Source organism: Microtus pennsylvanicus, chromosome 2 (genome assembly GCF_037038515.1).
Source record: "Microtus pennsylvanicus isolate mMicPen1 chromosome 2, mMicPen1.hap1, whole genome shotgun sequence".
In the NCBI taxonomy this organism is placed as follows: Eukaryota; Metazoa; Chordata; class Mammalia; order Rodentia; family Cricetidae; genus Microtus; species Microtus pennsylvanicus.
In genome coordinates, this window is record NC_134580.1 from 104,532,863 (window position 1) to 104,550,182 (window position 17,320).

At 42.6% G+C, this 17,320-nt stretch overlaps 1 protein-coding gene across 1 annotated transcript in view; it reads right to left on the reverse strand.

Moving 5' to 3' along the window:
* The window catches only part of Atp8b4 (ATPase phospholipid transporting 8B4 (putative)), a 158,206-nt gene that overhangs the window by 102,799 nt on the left and 38,087 nt on the right, over window positions 1–17,320 (reverse strand). Inside the window, exons 7-8 of the mRNA XM_075962061.1 lie at window positions 6,532–6,604; window positions 1,290–1,360 (exon numbers count right to left, since the gene is read on the reverse strand). Of these exons, the coding sequence (XP_075818176.1) occupies window positions 1,290–1,360; window positions 6,532–6,604 (144 nt within the window). The remainder of the gene's footprint in view (window positions 1–1,289; window positions 1,361–6,531; window positions 6,605–17,320) is intronic.

Here is a 17,320-nt window from a genome sequence, read left to right on the forward strand (position 1 = left end):
GCCCAGATCTCAATGTCTTTCTCCTATGTTTTTGCCTAAATTTCTTATAGTTTTATTCCTTACATTTGAATTCAATTTCTTTATGAGTTATAAGGCTAGTCGAGTTTTCCATTCCATAGTGAATGCATAGTCTGTGCTTTTGAGGACTGGTCACTTCCTTTAAGTTGTCAAATGGACGTGTATACAGCTGTTTGTAGTATGTCTTCATAGTCCAGTTGCCATTTTCAGGAGGCTTTGTCCATTTACCATTTGTTAATGATGTTGCTAGGCTGTCCCATCTTTCCTTGCTCTTTGTCAGCCTTTCTTGAGGTTTGTGGATGAACTGATATTTTCAGAGAACCAATCCGGTCCCGTTGTTTCATTTTGTCCTGTTTCGTATGAGTTTTTTGGGGGGTTTACTTTTGACTTGGGGTTTATTTTGCTGTTTTCTAGATTCTTGAGAAGGAGTGGACAGTTGATTGGAGGCTCATTCTCCCTTGGTACATGAATGGCTTCAGTGCTGGCCATGTTCCTCTTAGCACTGCGTTAGCTGTGCCTGAACCTGTCCTCTGGGTTACACAGGCTGAACTGCTCCGGTATCTCAACATTGCAACAACCTGACAGGCACTGCCTAACAAAGTGTGCCTCCTGCTGTCTGGTCGAGTCTTACTACCACTCTTTATCAGCTTGAGCAAGCTATCTGGCCGTCTGGCCCTTGGCTTCAAGTTCTGCAGTAGGTCTCATACAAGACCTCCATTGGGATTCCGTAACATCTGAGTCGTGCACATACCGAGAGATGGTTCCTATCCTATACAAAGTGAGCAGCCAATGGTATAAGCCGGACAATGGAAACCTCTGAAACTGACCGCTAAGTGCTCTGTAGCTGGACTCTCGAAGCCAGCATCAAAACTGCATTATATTCATCTCTCTTCTCTCTGTGTGTCGCTGGCCTTTCAAAGCCATCTCAGTCTTTCTTCTCAGGAACCTTGATTCCTACCCTCTCACTTCCTTAGAAAATTAAATTAAAACAAACAAAACCCCAAAAAGGAACCTTGCTGAATAGTCCAAGGGTAAGCTCATTCATGTTCACATGTTTAGCATAGTGTTTGTGCTAAAGGGAAAAGTCAGTGTTTCCCAAATAAATTCAAGAGAAAAACTGTTTCAAAATGACTGCCAAGTAAATAAATAACAAGGGACTTTACAATTTAGACTTTTCTGTTTCACAAGAAAATAAAGAATAAGATTTGTCTTTCTTCTGAAGACACTCAGGTTACACGGCAGCCAACCGGCTGCTCTGATTTAGTACTCACCCATCGAGCTCAGCTGTTTCAACATAGCAGAGACCATGTGGCTCACTACTTGACAGGAGCAGCAAGTCGGCCTGGTTGAGAAACCATGACAGAGAGAACCTTAAGAATCAGGGTTGTTGAAAGGATGCACACTCATACCACAAGGACACTTGCTCAACTATGTTCATAGCAGCGTTATTCATAACAGCCAGAAACTGAAAACAATCTAGATGCCCCTCAATTGAAGAATGGATAAAGAAAATGTGGTATATTTACACAATGGGGTACTACACAGAGGTGTGGGGGGGGAACAATGGCATCTTGAAATTTTCATGCAAATGGATGGAACTAGAAAAAAAAAACATCCTGAGTGAGGTAACCCGGACCCAGAAATACAAACACGGTATGTACTCACTCATAAGTGGATATTAGATTAAAGCAAAGGATAACCAGACTACAATCCACTGATTCAGAGACGATAGTAATAAGGAAGACCCTAAGAGAGACACATGGATGGCCCAGGGAGGGGGAATTAGATGAGAGCTCCTGGGTAAACTGGGAGAAAGGAGGGGGACAGTATAGGGGAAGGGAGGGGAGATGAGAGGGGAGAGGGATAGAGTGGGAAAGTAATGAAAGAGGGAGACACTGGGTTAGGGATAAACCTGGTGCTAGGGAAATTCCCAGGAACCCACAAGGATGACCCCAGCTAAGACTTCTAGCAACAGTGGAGTGGGGGCCTGAACTGGCCTTCCCCTGTAAGGCCAGATTAGTGAATACCCCAAATATCATCATGGAGCCTTCACCCAGCAACTGATCCAGCAACTGACAGAACCAGATGCAGAGATCCACATTCAAACACCAGGCCAAGCTCCGGGAATCCAATTGAAGAAAGGGGGGAGGAAATATATGAGCAAGGGAGGTCAAGATCTCAAGATCATGAGGGAGAAATCTACAGAGACAGCTGAGCCAAATTCGTGGGAACTCAGGAACTCTAGACTGACAGCTGTGGAGTCTCCATGGGGCTCAACTAGACCCTGCAGATGTGGGAGACAGTGGTGAAGCTTGGACTATCTGTGAGGCACCTGGCAGTAGGACCCAGATCTATCCCGAGTGCATAAACTAGTTTATTGGAGCCCGTTCTCTATGGTAGGATGCCCTGCACAGCCTTAATGCAGGGGGAAGGAGCTTGGTTCTGCCCCAACTTAATGTGCCAGACTTTGTTGGCTTCCCATGGGAGCCCTTACCCATTGGGAGGAGTGGATAGGAGGTGAACTGAGAGGGAGGCAAGAGGGGGCGGGAAGAGGGGTGGGAGGCAGAACTGAGGATAAAATGTAAAATGAAATTAAAAAATAAGTTTAAGAAAATAAAGAAAAATCAGGGTTGTTGAAACCTCTCCCTCCTGCATCACCCCTGGGCAGCCAGGGAGCCTCGGCAACTGTGAGGAGGGAGGCAGGCTCTCCCATCCCTTTGCCCCTGCTGTCATGCCCATGGACCATCATGGTAGGAGCAGGGCTCCAGGCGACATGCAAATTACTAGTGATTTACGTTGATGTTTTTGAAAGTCATATGTAAATTCTAATTTTCTGGACTTAATCATTTCTAATGAGAAGCAGAAATCTCTTTTCAATAACTAAGCTAATTAACGCTCCTTATGTGTTGGCATATGAACCATTCGAAGCAGGGAAAGAGCAACGGAGGTGAGGAGAGGCAGATGAAACAGAAGGAACAGCAGAGAAAAGAAAGAAAAGCAAACGAGAGCGGCATGGAAACAAATAGGAGAGATGAGGACAACCGTAAAACACGGGAAACGGGAGAAAACGTGGAGCCCGTGCAAAGAGCACAGACAGTGGCCTGGGAACAGCGGACAGGACCACTCAGACGCCACACGGCTTGCATCTCCACAGTCCATTCTGCTTTAGAAAAGAAATCATCATTCGGTACTAGAATTCTGACAAGTTGGGGAACTTTCTTCCTCGAATTTGAATTTTTATTTTAAAATAAATATAATTCTGAAGGATTCATCTAAAAAGAACTGACTGACTTAAGTTTCAGCAGCTTGTTACGAAACTTTAGCCTAATGATTTTCTACCTATGTCTGAATGATTAACAGCTCAAGCTTTTTTTATTTTGAAAATCATTGTAATTCCTTTATCTCCAAGTCTTAGGTGTTAAGTTCAAAATCAATCTACTCATTTAATTGTCTAGGTTATTAAAATTATCAACTAACATTAGGGTAGGGAAAATGAGTGTAGCTTTGTCTAAATGAAGGCTCTGTGACAGTTCCTTGAGGAACGAATGCATTTGCATCGTGGCGATTCCTCCCCAGCACTGGAGGAATTGCCACAGAAGCCGTCAAGGCAGAAACTGCTTTAGGAACCCCTCAGTGTGTCCCACAGAAACTTACACAGAGACTGTGTCCAAATGTAAGCCACTCTTGGACCAAAGTTTACCTAATCCTGACCCCAGAAAAGAAATATCTGAACTGAGGGGCAGATCCATCTTGACCCTGAGTGACTTATCTAAGTTTCAACATGTTCCAGCAGAAGACAGGACAGCAAACACTCTTTGAGGCTGTGACTCTCCATCGTAGGGATAAAAGAATAATTTTTAAAAAATCTAAAATGCCCTAATTGTAATCATGTATTTACAATGCACAAATAAAGATGCCTTTGGTGCCTAGTGCTACTTTGCTTCAAAACTCTGTATAGAAAATGCTGCAATATTCAGGCACACTTTTCTGGTAAACAAGGGTCAGCTCTCAGAACATGCGACCAAGGTGCCACCGCCACCTGGTGGCCAAGTTCCTCAACCAGCTGTCACCCTTCTTCCCAGAGACTGAGACACGCTTAACCTACCCTTAAGCCTCCCTATCTCACTGTTCCTACTCTGTCTCCTGGATACCAACCTTCCTACCTCTTCCTGTACCTTCTATTGTTGCCAGTGCCTGTGCTATCTCCGGCCTTCCTCTCCTTGCCCGCTCCCTCTTCCCTTCCCCACTCCTAAGAACTCCCTTAGAGGTGTTCTCAGTTATCATTGACAAGAATGGTGGAGGGACGGGATTGACAGTGTCCCAAGGCAGTCTCTCCAGGACACTCAGCAAAAATCCTGAGAAGGAGAACATCTCCCAATTTCCCCCAAATAACTCAGCGCCTCTTAACCAAGTCATCTCACTCAAGGTTTGCCCGTGTGTAGCTATTCCACACCTATGAGTAGTTTGGGAAGCAAGCAAAGCTTTTGTAGACAAAGCACTATCATCACCAGAGACAACTGGTGTTCCTCCCTGCTGCCTGGAGTTAGGGCCTGCAGGAAAGCGGGTGTGCTTGTCTGGGGAGTGATATTCACAGATCTCGAGAAAAGACCAATTTAGGGTCTACTACAGTTGTCTCCTTCTCTTTTAACCAAAGAGTTAAGCAGAGAAGAATAGAGAGTTTTAAAAGATGTTATCTTTCTTGCTGATAACACAGTTAGAGTCTGGGCTTTGGGACTGTGGACCAAAGATTCTTGTTTGTACTTTGCCAGAGGCAGAGATGAAGAGATGCAAGGTATTGGGAGTGTGGGTTTGGTGCCATCCCTCCATCAGGGAAATGAGAGGATCGTAAGCATTCTCTCCCTAACATCTGCTGTGCCCAGCGTGGAAACCACGGGTCATACACAGGCATTTGAATATAGAACAATTGACTTCAAAATACATTCTTACGTTTGCCTCCCGGGACCCATTTCAAGGGAGGCACTGCAACAGTAAACAGAGACTTATCTCCCAGCCAGTTCCTTTAATGTTCTACCTCAACCCCACTACAGAGGATGCTCTTCTAGCAGCTGTCACCTCCTCCTGCTGTATTCCCAATCTTTACTGAGTGGAAAATAAGCCAGACATGGCATTTAAGTCACATGATAGCAAAGCAAATCAATTACAAATGAGAACCTGGCAGACTATCCCATGTTTGAGGGGGTCCAAGCCACGGGGCAGAGACTTTGAGACCTCTGTTTTGGCTGCCCTGACAACCTCTTGCTTATTTTTGTTTGGGTTCCCAGCTATTTTCCAAAACCTTAAGGTTGCCAGGTAAAAAGCCACCTGAAGTATCAACTCGTCCACAAATGGCTAATCCACCGGAAACTACTCTGCGCATGCTCCTCTGCACTCTGCGCAGGCTTTGCGCATGATCCTGGGCGCTCTGCAGGGTTTGCACATGCTCCTCTGCACCCTGCAGGCACAGACAGGTGCAAAGGTGGAAGGCTGCTTCTGAGAGGGCGTGTCCAGCACTCTCAACAGGTTATTCTTTTAAAGAGATTTTAGGGCCAGATTTTTCCATCATAAAATATCACAACCTTAACAATATAGCTTGGTTCAGAAAAATTGCACACAACTCAAAAACTTTCATAAGTGATCTAAAGTATAATTTTGATATTTTATTTTATACTATGATAATTTTAATTTTTAGTTTCCGATCTGTACCATTTTTATCACCTTAAATTTGACTTTAACTGTAATTATTTGTCTACATTTTAGTGAGTGAACTTTTACTTAAGAAATTGCAAAAAGTGATTGCTTGCAAATATAAATTATGATGCATTTGATGTGCAAAATCCTCACTAACTCACCTTTTATCAGTTCAGAATCCTAACATGAATTTTATCTTTAGTGTCTTCTAAAATGTTGTCATTTAAGAACACTAATTGCAGTATTAAGAAATAGTATTCAGGGGCTGAAGAAATGGCTCAGAGGTTAAGAGCATTGCCTGCTCTTCCAAAGGTCCTGAGTTCAATTCCCAGCAACCACATGGTGGCTCACAGCCATCTGTAATGAGGTCTGGTGCCCTCTTCTGGCCTTCAGGCATACACACAGACAGAACATTGTATACATAACAAATAAATAAATAAATAAAAATTTAAAAAAAAAAGAAAGAAATAGCATTCAAAGTGTATGAAAACAAACCATTTAGGGTACTTAGGAGCATTTTTAAAACGCTTATTTACATAAATAATTTAAATATTGATTTAAATTTTTCTGTATTTGTATGTTTCCTTAAGGCAACAAACAGGGAGAGAATTCGCATTACTCTATGGCATTCTCCGCATCATCCAAGTCACCTTTCACTGAAAGCAGTGTCTTTTAAAATATTTATAATTGAGAATTTATACTGCATAATGGTAATCCTTCCTTGGTGACTCTAGATTATTACAGATTTACTAAATTTGCAAATGCAAATACTTCAGTGTGTATTATGCTGATCTGAGATCGAGTCACGCAATAGTGAATACTCACAGCAACAAATTGGTTATTTTCTAATTTAATGATGTCTCCAACTTTAACGTTCATCCATTTTTCATTCTGCAACCTGAGAAAAGAACAGAAATATTTTGTTCAGCAATGCAGAAGACTTAAAAAGTATAACCAAAGGTTATATCCATATGCCTTAATAGAGCAGAAGAACCAGACGAGCCTTTGCTAAAATGGGAAATTCCAGGGATGCATTCACAACCAGTGAGCAATGTGGGTGTCACAGAGGTTACATAATTTGTCCGTGGATATCCGGCGAAGTAGTGACGTACCTAGACAAAGCTCAAAATGCCTAACTCTTGGCTGAGGGTCTGTGGAACCCAGCCATGATGCCAGCTTGATACCACCTCTGTGGTGTCTCAGAAAATCCAACTACTTGCATTCTTTTCAAGTTCTCCGCTAGCAAGTACAAAAACAGTAAACAGCGCTACCATTATCTCAGAAGTCACTTACCGCGAGACAAAATGAATGAGACGATAGCGCAAAAGAGAGCAGTCTAGGGCAATAGGTAAAATGCAAATAAGAGGAAAATTATATAGAGGACAAGAAAGATGGGTGGCAAAAGAATGCCTGAAAGACCGATTGAAAAAGCCTACCCAGTAGCCACAGTGCTGCTATGGAAGGTGGCTTTGGTGGCATTCTACCAGCCTAAGACTAGCGGCTCAGAACAGGGGTCAACAAGCTGCAAACTCTCTTTGAAGCTTGTGTATGCCATGGAGTTCCGTGCCTACTCTTCAAGTTTACAAAGGGTTTGGGAGGACCAGCAAGTGTGTTTATTGGATCAAGCCCTGGGGGACAAGTGAGTCAGGGTTGCCCAAAGCCAGACAGGCCTGGAAGAAACCGACCACCTGTGGCTGGATACTGCGCCATTGCTCCTGCCTTCCAAAACAAACTTCTTAAAATGCAAAACTGCTTGGCTTTCCAACCGATAGTCCTCATACTGCTTCTTAGAAATCCCTTCCTAGAAGCAAAGACTGTTGGGACAGGATAGGTGTCCCTAGAAAGCCAGGTGGATTCTGCTGGGCAGCTTTTCAGAACTGGCCCAACGGACCTGCTTTAGAGACTGGAGAATAGATTTAAATATTTATCCGACTATGAAATGCGCCTCCCACTATCAACCCTGCTGGGTCATTTGGCTCAAGAGCTCAAAGGATTGTTCTTTAATATGGATCCAAGTACATGTTGTTCTGGAAATTTCTCAGCTGTAGCATTTTTTGTCTCTAGCCAAAATTAGAACACTTTTTTTTTTCAATGCCATGCTCGGCTGTAGTCTCTAGCCCGGTGACTCTGTGAGAACGGAAGAAGGCTTGTGAACCTCACTTGTCTTTCTCTCTAAGGTACAGAGTATTGCTGTTTATTTCTCCTGGGGACTCCCCCCTTTCTCAGGGGACTGTCTACTGGACAGACACCTTGCATAGCTTATGGCAACTGCATTGCTTCTGAGATGCTCTGCAGTCTCTGTGGAAAGTGTCTGTTTTCAGAAGAAGCTAGGACTATGTTAAGTTTCGTTTCTAAATTCTACACCTCCCACTTCCACGTTCTACCCTCACTTGAGTTTCAGATACAACCAATTATTTTACACACAAGCACGCACTTTGTGACACTTGGGATGTTGGACCCTGAACGTTATTGCTATGAGTCTGGAATTGGAATGCAAATCGTCTTACATTTAAAGTTGTTGCCCATAGCAACACTATGAATGGTTGTGTCAACTAATCCTCATGACAGCCCTTGAGCTGGGTCCTGTTTCAACTTGAATTTGACAAGACCCTGGGATTCAGAGAAGTTGGGATCTTTTTTTTTTGGGGGGGGGGGATCTTTATTTGGAGAATCTATTTAAAATTCAGGCGCCCACATACTTTGACGTAGGCATCCCACTTTAAAGAGCCGATGATCTGAGAATGTAAACATGGGCATACAAAGATGAGCAGGGCAGCATTATTTACAGAGCTCAGCAGAAACTCCTAATATTCCACGGTAGAATTATTTCATCATATATCATACATGTTCAGCAGAATTAAGTGCTATCACATGCATATTCAGCAGAATAGTGTAACCAAGAGAAGCTAGGTCTAAACATGCTGATGTGAAATGGGTCTAAGTTCCATTGTTATTTAAAAGAGGACTGTTCAGAAGCCTGTTTGTGCATGGCAAGATCCATGTGTTGAGACAGGGGTGTTCTTATACAAGTTTTTTTTAACATTTTCTTTTATTTTTTTGAGATTGTAATATAATTACACCATTTCCCCTTCCTTCTCTTCTCCCAATCCTCATATATACCTCCTTCCTCACTCTCTTTAAAATTCATGATCCTTTTTCTCATTGTCATTACATGCATATATGTACATGTATATGTATATACATATATGTGCCTAAATACGATATGCTCAGTCTGTATGTTACTTGTATGTATGTTTTCAGAACATTGGTTTGGATCACCAATTAGTGTACTCTTTCCTAGGAAAGACTCTTCCTCCCAGTCTCAGCATTCCCTAGTAGCCTGTAGTTCTTCATGTAGTCTTGAGGCTTGTGAGCTGTCCCATGTCATTGTTAGTGTGGCCGTTGGTGTCATCCTTGTTGAGCTCCTGCTTAGGGAGTCACATTGGTGAGACTTCGCCGCTCTAACTTCTGGCACTCTTAGAAGACGCATCTCACAGCAAATTCCCTGGTCTTCTGGCTCTTACAATCTTCCCCTCCCCTTCTTCAGTGTTCCCTGATCCTTAGGTGGAATTGTCATATTGCAGATATTGCATCGGCCCCGGGCTCCACAACTGCATATTTTAATTAGTTGTGGTTTTCTCTAACAGTGTCCATTTGTTACACAGTTCAGTTTCCTTGATGAGGGGTGAAAACTACACTTACTTGTGGGAATAAAGACAAATATTCAGAGTGTAGTTAGGGGTTGTGATGGTTTAGTAAAAGCAGTGGTTGTAGGTTTTCCTCTAAGATTCCTGACTTCACTAGCGCTGGGTGCTTGGCTAGGTTTCCAGTCCCAGGCATGATTTCCCTCTTGCTGAGTGAGCCTTAAGTCCAACTAGATACCTGTTGGTTACTGCCAAGGTGTGTATGTCATTCCTGCATCCTTAGGACTATCTGCCATGTGATCATTGTTTACATATATATTTTAACATGCTGTTCTGGTTTGACTCTGTTGCTATGAGAAGGGTATTGGATCCCCTCGAACTGGAGTTTCAGATGGTTGTGAGCCACCATGTATATGTGGGAATTCAACTTGGGTCCTCTAGAAAAGTAGTCAATGCTCTTAACCTCTTGGCCATCTCTCCAGCCCCATGAAAGCTTTCTTTACATATAAGTGGCAAAGCTTCAACTAGAACCCAGCTTTAGCTATGAAATACATACCATTAATAAGTCTACATTTATTGCTCACCTTACTTTGCTTTCTATATTAAGTATATCTGACCTGCTTAAAAATGTAGAAATGGGGCATGCCAGCAGTAACAATAAAAAAAAATCACCTTTCAGTGGTTTGATATGGTTTGCTCTACTCTGAGAACCAAATGTTTCTGGACGCAACATCCCTGATTTCTTAACACAAAATCTAACTAAAAGTAACCCCAAGAGATTATGAACCTTGTTCCTTATTAGATCTGCAGTCAGATTTAGTGCTAAACAGTTTCTCAAAAAATGTTTTAATTCACTTTAAAATAAATTGTGATGTTTATCTTCTTGAGTTCCTCAGAAACAGACTAACGGAGGGTAAAATTCTTGAGTAGCTGACCACCCACCAACATGTGATGTCATCTTTCGTTAATGAATTCAAGACCACCCTAATATGGCCAGAATCATTGCTGGAAGCTATACACAATGCTTAATGTCAGGGCTATAAGGGCCATTAGGTATAAAATATATATATCCAATAATCTAGAAATAGTGGAAAATATAAATCTGGTTCTTAAATAGATACCTATAAATCATCCTCGACCTCTAAGACTTGAAGCACATGGATCCTCTTCTAACCCCAATGAAGAGCAAAAATGACCTCACTATTAGAGTGTTGGCCATGCTTTTGTCATCAGTAGAACAGTGAGAAAATTGATAGAGCTGAGGGATCGTCTAATAAAGGATGTATTAACTTTCAGTCCTCAGGATATTCCAAGCTTTCCCCCATGTACAGTGAGCTCATCAGAAAACTATCTGCCTGGACTCTATTATGCTCATCCCTCTAGACTTGTCTTCTCAGAACCATGATTTCAATCAGGATTTACTGAGGGTCATAAGTGAAATATCTCTCTCGCTGAGGCTTCAGCCATTACATCATCCGCATTTCTCTCAGCACCAGGATAAATCACCCCGGTCATGAGCACCAGATAATACATCTGTCCATTGGGCCATCCGTTTTGTATCCTCGGCACCTCTGTTATGAGGAGAAACAGCGTTTAAGTTCATGTTCCCGATGTATAGACAAGTCATAGAGGATCGTTTAAACAAAAACTAGAAAATTCCACTAAAGGACTCTGTCTTCTGAAAATAACAGATAATTTTGATACCTGACAATACAAAACTCTGTTTAGAGAGGATTAGAGGCTGGAGTTAATTTTTTTTTATTTTGTACTCCAAGGATAAAATACTGGCTTCCTACTTATGACAGAAACCATGTAAAATGCTAAAAAGAGTACATGTTGTAGGACCATGTTGAAATGTCCCGCCACCCAGCTAGCTTTACCAGAAATAATTACACGGAAACTGTATTCTTTTAAACACTGCCTGACCCATTAGTTTCAGTTTCTTATTGGCTAGCTTTTACATATTGATCTAACCCATTTCTATTAATCTGTGTAGCCCATGAGCTGGCTTACCAGGAATGATCTTAACCTACGTCTGTCTGGAGTGGGAGAACCATGGCGACTCCCTGACTCAGCTTCTTTCTCCCAGCATTCCGTTCTGTTTACTCCACCTACCTAAGGGTTGGCCTATCAAATGGGTCTAGGCAGTTTCTTTATTAATAAGAAATCACTCCCACATCAGGACCACAAAGCATACACTTTACCACTAATCAACCATGGGACTTTGCTCAAGATTCGACTGAAACTGGAGATTACATCCATGACATGTGAACTGGCACCTGACAGCCTTTCACAGTATCTGTTAGATTGCATAAACCCAGCTGGCGCTTAAACAGTCATCTTCCATGTCATTTGTAACCCTCAAATGAGACAAATTCTTAAAAGTATTTCTAAACTGTAAAGTAATGCATGCATCTAAAGTGCTGTGGTTATTTTGATTATTATTAGACACTTTGTCATAAGGATAGCAAATTGATTTTTATTGTGAGTCCTTGAAGGAGCCATCTGGGCTCACTGTTGGTGCCGTGATAACTGTTTGTGTTTTCTCCTATCAGGATTTGTTGCCACCAATCCAGAGACTCTCTCGTGACAGTTGGGATTCTACGGCCATAACTAAATAAATAATACTTTATTTTATTCATCACGGTTGATGGCTCTTTTTTCTCTACTTTCTCTGCTTTATATCCAGAACAATAGATTCAGGTGACTTTGTTTTACCTGCTAGTCATTCTGCTGTGGTTTAGAAACACCCACCAAAGACCCATTCGTTAAAGAGCTGGTCACAGCCTGTGGTGCTACTGACAGGCAAGGAAACTTTTAGTACACGGGGTCTAACAAAAATAAGGTAGGTCACTGAGGGGGAATCTTGAGGAGGCAATTAGGATCCAGACCCATACCCCAGTTTTGCTTCCTGGCAAAGAAGAGGGGAGTGATCTCCTCCTGCACCCACTCCTGTCTTAGTTTTCTAGGTTTCACTACAGGTCCAGAAACAACAGAGTCAGCAGACTATGGGCTAAAAGGCCTTGCTGCCTTTTTCTTCGCTCTCTCACGTGTTTCGTCCTCTAGAAGAGGTGGGGCCTGAAAAGGGGCTCCAGGTAGAAGCACTTGCCACAAATCATGAGGACTGAGTGAATATCAATGCACACATAGCAAGCTGTATGCCCTACAAACATCTGTAACTACAGCACCGAGGGACACGTAACCTAAAACTGAAGTTAGCATTCTTCACAATTACCCATAAGAAATGTATCTTGACTGAGCACGGTTGCTCATGCCTGTAATCCCACCACTTGGAATTCTGAAGCAGGAGGCTAACCACAAGTTTGAGGCTATCCTAGGCTGCACAGTGAGTTCAATAACAGCCTGGGCTATAGAACGAGACCCTGTCTAAAACATAAAAATAGTAGCTGGCCTTTGTTAGCCCCTCAGAACTCTTCTTTATCCAGTACCCCAGCATTGATGGGGACCTTATTACTACCCAGCTCATTTCCAATCTGGGGCTTTTACACTTCTTATGACTTTTACCCATGATCTTGCCATAACTATCTCCCTCTGAAACAAAATCTTACCTCAGTCAAGAGGCCATCATATCCACCCCCACTAACTCCCTGCCTCCAGCCACTACCCGTGGCATCCAACCCCAATAACTAACCCCTTGAGTCCAGTTGGTGCTGACCACACATGCATTGGGGTGGAGCCATTCACTTGGACATGGGGAACCTGAAATCACATTGTTTATTCACATGACTGTCTTAGCCTGGAAAGCAGGCTAAGGCTGTCTGGCTATTTGCTTCTATAGGAGTGCACCTGCCACGCTGTGAGTTTGGGAGATATTTGCTGAGCGGAGTAACGATGCATGTATAGTCATTCACACGTGTGTACGCATTTACACAGTTAGCTCTAGAATAAATGTAAGAAACACTTTCATATGACTGTTCTGACTGGTGAGACCTAAGACAGTATAAGAGAGAGAACACAGAGAAAAGCAAGAAGCGAGGGGCGCTGTGGATGGCTACAAAACAAAACACACCAGGTTGGAGAAGAACAGCATTGTTCATTTTTTTTATAAAGAACAGACTTCAGATTTACATTTCACATGTTCAAAGAGTCAGGCTGAATCTCTAATAGATCATGCCCTTCATTCTTCTGTCTCCAGTTTCTCCAGAATAATCTGTACCTTGAATGCACCCTGCTAGCTGAAAAAGTGAGTGTGTTCTCCGAATTCAACATATAAGGAACACCTTACTATCAGCCAATCTTGAACTAAGCAAGGGGTTGTGGTATCAATCAGTTCTTAAGAGTCTGACAAGGAAGAGTGCTGAAGAGGACTGAGTTCTAGACTGAAGTGCTGCGCACTACGGTGGCATTTACGGTTGCCATGGCAGCACAAAAGTTGATGGGAAGAGCTAGAAGGAAAGAATGTGTTGGAGTTCTGAGAAGGCCAGTGTTCTGGTGTGGCAGGAGGGGGTGCTAGAAAGACGAGACTCGCTAGAGGCCACTCTGGCAGAAGTGGGTGGGGAAGCTTTAAAATAGGAATGTATTTGATCTGCGCTATTTTGTGAGAAGGAAATAGGGGGGAATGTGGGTGATCCAGCAATGCCCAATCCAGCTTGGAGAAGTGCCACTCAAGCCAATGAAAACCTTTAGGTAACACCCTAGAATACAATATTGATTTCTACAGGAGGAATGTTTTTAGAAGACAATATTTAAAATATATTCCCTCACGGAACACAAAGAAATGAGGGTCAATGTTAAATAATGAGTATAAATAGGCAAGTCACAGAAAAAAAAGAAATTAAAAAAAAACAGATAAATATGCTGGAAAACGAGAAATCAGGTGTGCAAGACTGATCTCCACACTTAACAGATTAACCCAGACTTTTAAAAGCTAATGCTCAAAGTCATGGTGATGCTGTAGGAAAGCTGCATCCATTCGTTCAGATAAGAGGATAAATGTCAGATAGCAGGATGGCATAAATGCCCTGGAAATGAACTCAACAACACGGGATGCGAGAAGGGATACACTGCAGGTACAGAGAGAGAGGACGAAGAAAGAAGACGAAGAAGCAACAGTTAGTCCCCAACACAGTAGGAACAGGCATCCCTGCCAGGCTGGCTGCAGGAAGATTGGCGATCCCTTAGCCGCACGAATTAATGCCCAAGGGAAAATAAGTCTTTCGAAATTCCCTTCTGTAATGAAGGGTCGAGTGTAAAAGCAGAAAGGCCAACCAAGAAAATTAGATGCTTGCTGAGTTCTCCATCTGGACAAAAAGTAGCACAGACCCTGGTGCCCACAGCATATGGAGAAGGGGACATGTCCCTTTTCCGATTTTTAATTTGTCTTGTTCCTATATGTTTAAATATATTCTATACTACTTGTTTGTGATTTTTGATTTGTCTTGTTCCTATATGTTTAAATATATTCTATACTACTTGTTTGTGATTTTTGATTTGTCTTGTTCCTATATGTTTAAATATATTCTATACTACTTGTTTGTGATTTTTGATTTGTCTTGTTCCTATATGTTTAAATATATTCTATACTACTTGTTTGTTAAAATTTCAGCAGGATGTGTTATGTGGAAGAAAGCAAATTTCCCTCCGAAATCCGGCACCTAGCAATTTAAGTCCTGGCTCCCAGATTCCAGACCATAGTTCTGCTGAGCCAGTGTTTGCAGAGCCCACACCCCTCCACTGACGCTGATAGAGACAGTGAACAGACTGCAATCAGGGCCAGTAATTTCCAACAGACACTTAATAACTAAGTCTAGAAAGGGGGGGACACAGTTCTTTCCTTTTGGCAGAAAACAATATTTTTTCTATTCTAAAACTATTTACAGTTCATATGGTTTCCAGACCCCCTCTCCAGAAGCAAGGGCCTCATCCCCCTGCCTGTCTCAATGCTGCACATGGGAATCCTCAGGCAGCCAGCCAGAAGAGCATTTGATTTAAAATGAAGCCTTAGATTTAGTAGTGTGAAGGGGAAGCCAATCTGAACACACACGCCTGGAAGGAACAAGGACACCAGATGAGACCAAGGGTGAGTATGAACTGTCAGCCCTACAGTTTAGGAAGCCTTGCTAAGGGAGCAAGGTCTGTAGTACAGGCACCATGGGCCATCTCTGCCCTCCATGCCGGTGACTAGAGCCAAGCCAGCCTGGTAGTTTTAACTGTCTGCCATGCTGTACCATTTTTCCTCCATTGCTTAGAGTCCATTTCATTCCTCCAGCAACAGTCAGTTCCCCCATCCACGGCTCTCCCCGGGTTTCCTTATTTTACCAACTGGTCAGTCGCACCTGCCAGTCATTTTCTCAGCCAGGACATTACCCAGCTTCTCCTGTGTTTAGATCTAATCTAGAAGTCACTAGCCTGCTATAGGCACTCTCTGGGCTGTAGTAACAAATCACCCTGAATATGTAGCCTAAAAGAGAAGAATGTTATTCTCTCTATGTCAGAAACTTGAAATCTGAAAGCAAGGTGTCAGCAAAAACAGAATCCCTCAAGAGGCTGGAGGAGGTGTAGGGGGTGGTCTGCTTTCCCTGATAGCTTCTGGTGGCCCCTGAGTTCCTTTCTGTGGGGCTGGGTAGCTTGAATACAGGCCTTCATGGGCACATTGTGCTCCTCTCTCTATCCCAAGAGACTTGTGGTTGAGTCTAAGACATACCGTGATCCAGCATCATCTTATCTCAACAACTTAATTATACCGCAAATATTTCAAATAAGGCCACACCCATGGGTTCTGATGGTGGGAGGAAGATAGGCTACAAGGGCAGTAGAATATAGAATAATCGCAGTTGTATCCAAAGAGAACATTGCACAGTGGAGAAAAACAGAAACAGCAAAGGCAAAGGAAACAGAAAAGTGCAAAAGATGCATGAAATATGAATCACATGAGTCTGGGAAGCAAGACCAAGAAAACGTCTATATTTTATTTATATTCTTCATTTTCTACAGTTTCTATCCGTAGTATATTGGCCATATGTTAATTTAAAATTCATGGAGAAAATGAACCCATTAGGAGTATCTCGGGGAACTGAAGGCAGAATGATCCAATAATAGACAGTTTTAGTGAGGAAATGCTGGTGGGGGTAAGTAGTCAATCTTATACTATCAGGATATTGCTTTGCTGTAGACAGCCTTGAGTTCAGACCGAACAAAAGTATATTTCTAAAGTTAATATTCTTACATCCCTAAGGTCTTTGAGTTTGGGTTTTCAAAGGGAATTCGGAACCTCAATCTATCACTTTTTGTAAAGAAGAAAATGAGCCAAATTTCAAAGCTTACACGGGATCTGCTGTTTGTTTAACTCCCATCGTCGCCCATAATAAGGGCACTCGTTATGACAGCAATGGGATCCAGTTGGAGCCAAGAAAGACTCAAGCCAGACTTAGTGACAAAGCGAGGTCACACATGAGCCCCAGATGCTGAGAAAAGACAATGGGCCCGCCACACTGAACCCCAACACGGAAGGGGGAGGAGAGTAAAAGACCAGAAGACATTTCTAAGGTGGGGGAAAGTTGGAATCTCATATGTTTGCTGAGGGGTATGGGATATGAACCTCCTCTACAAAAGCTACGGTCAACTCCTCCGCCCTCTCTAAGGCTATTGTGTGAATGGCTCTTTGAGGGGCTTTAACAGTTCTCTTTGCTATATAAACCTGAGAAGAAAATAGGGCTGCTACTGAAGGCTCCGTGTGCAGAGCTTTGAACAGGCGACTGCTCCCTGTTATAGCAAGATGTCCTCACCTGGGGAAACAGTTGCCCTTTGGAAATTCAACCCTTAAAAATCCACCTATGCAGCACAGTCATTGGATATGATGGAAAACTGTTATAATAACTCTAACAACTTTGTGGCTTGCACACAGGAGTCAGCCCTTTGGCAAGCAGCGCCTTCTGTCCTCAAAGCTGAAAAACAGAAACTGCCCAAGAAATAAACAAGACAAGACTTTCTAAAAATGCAAGTAATTTTTT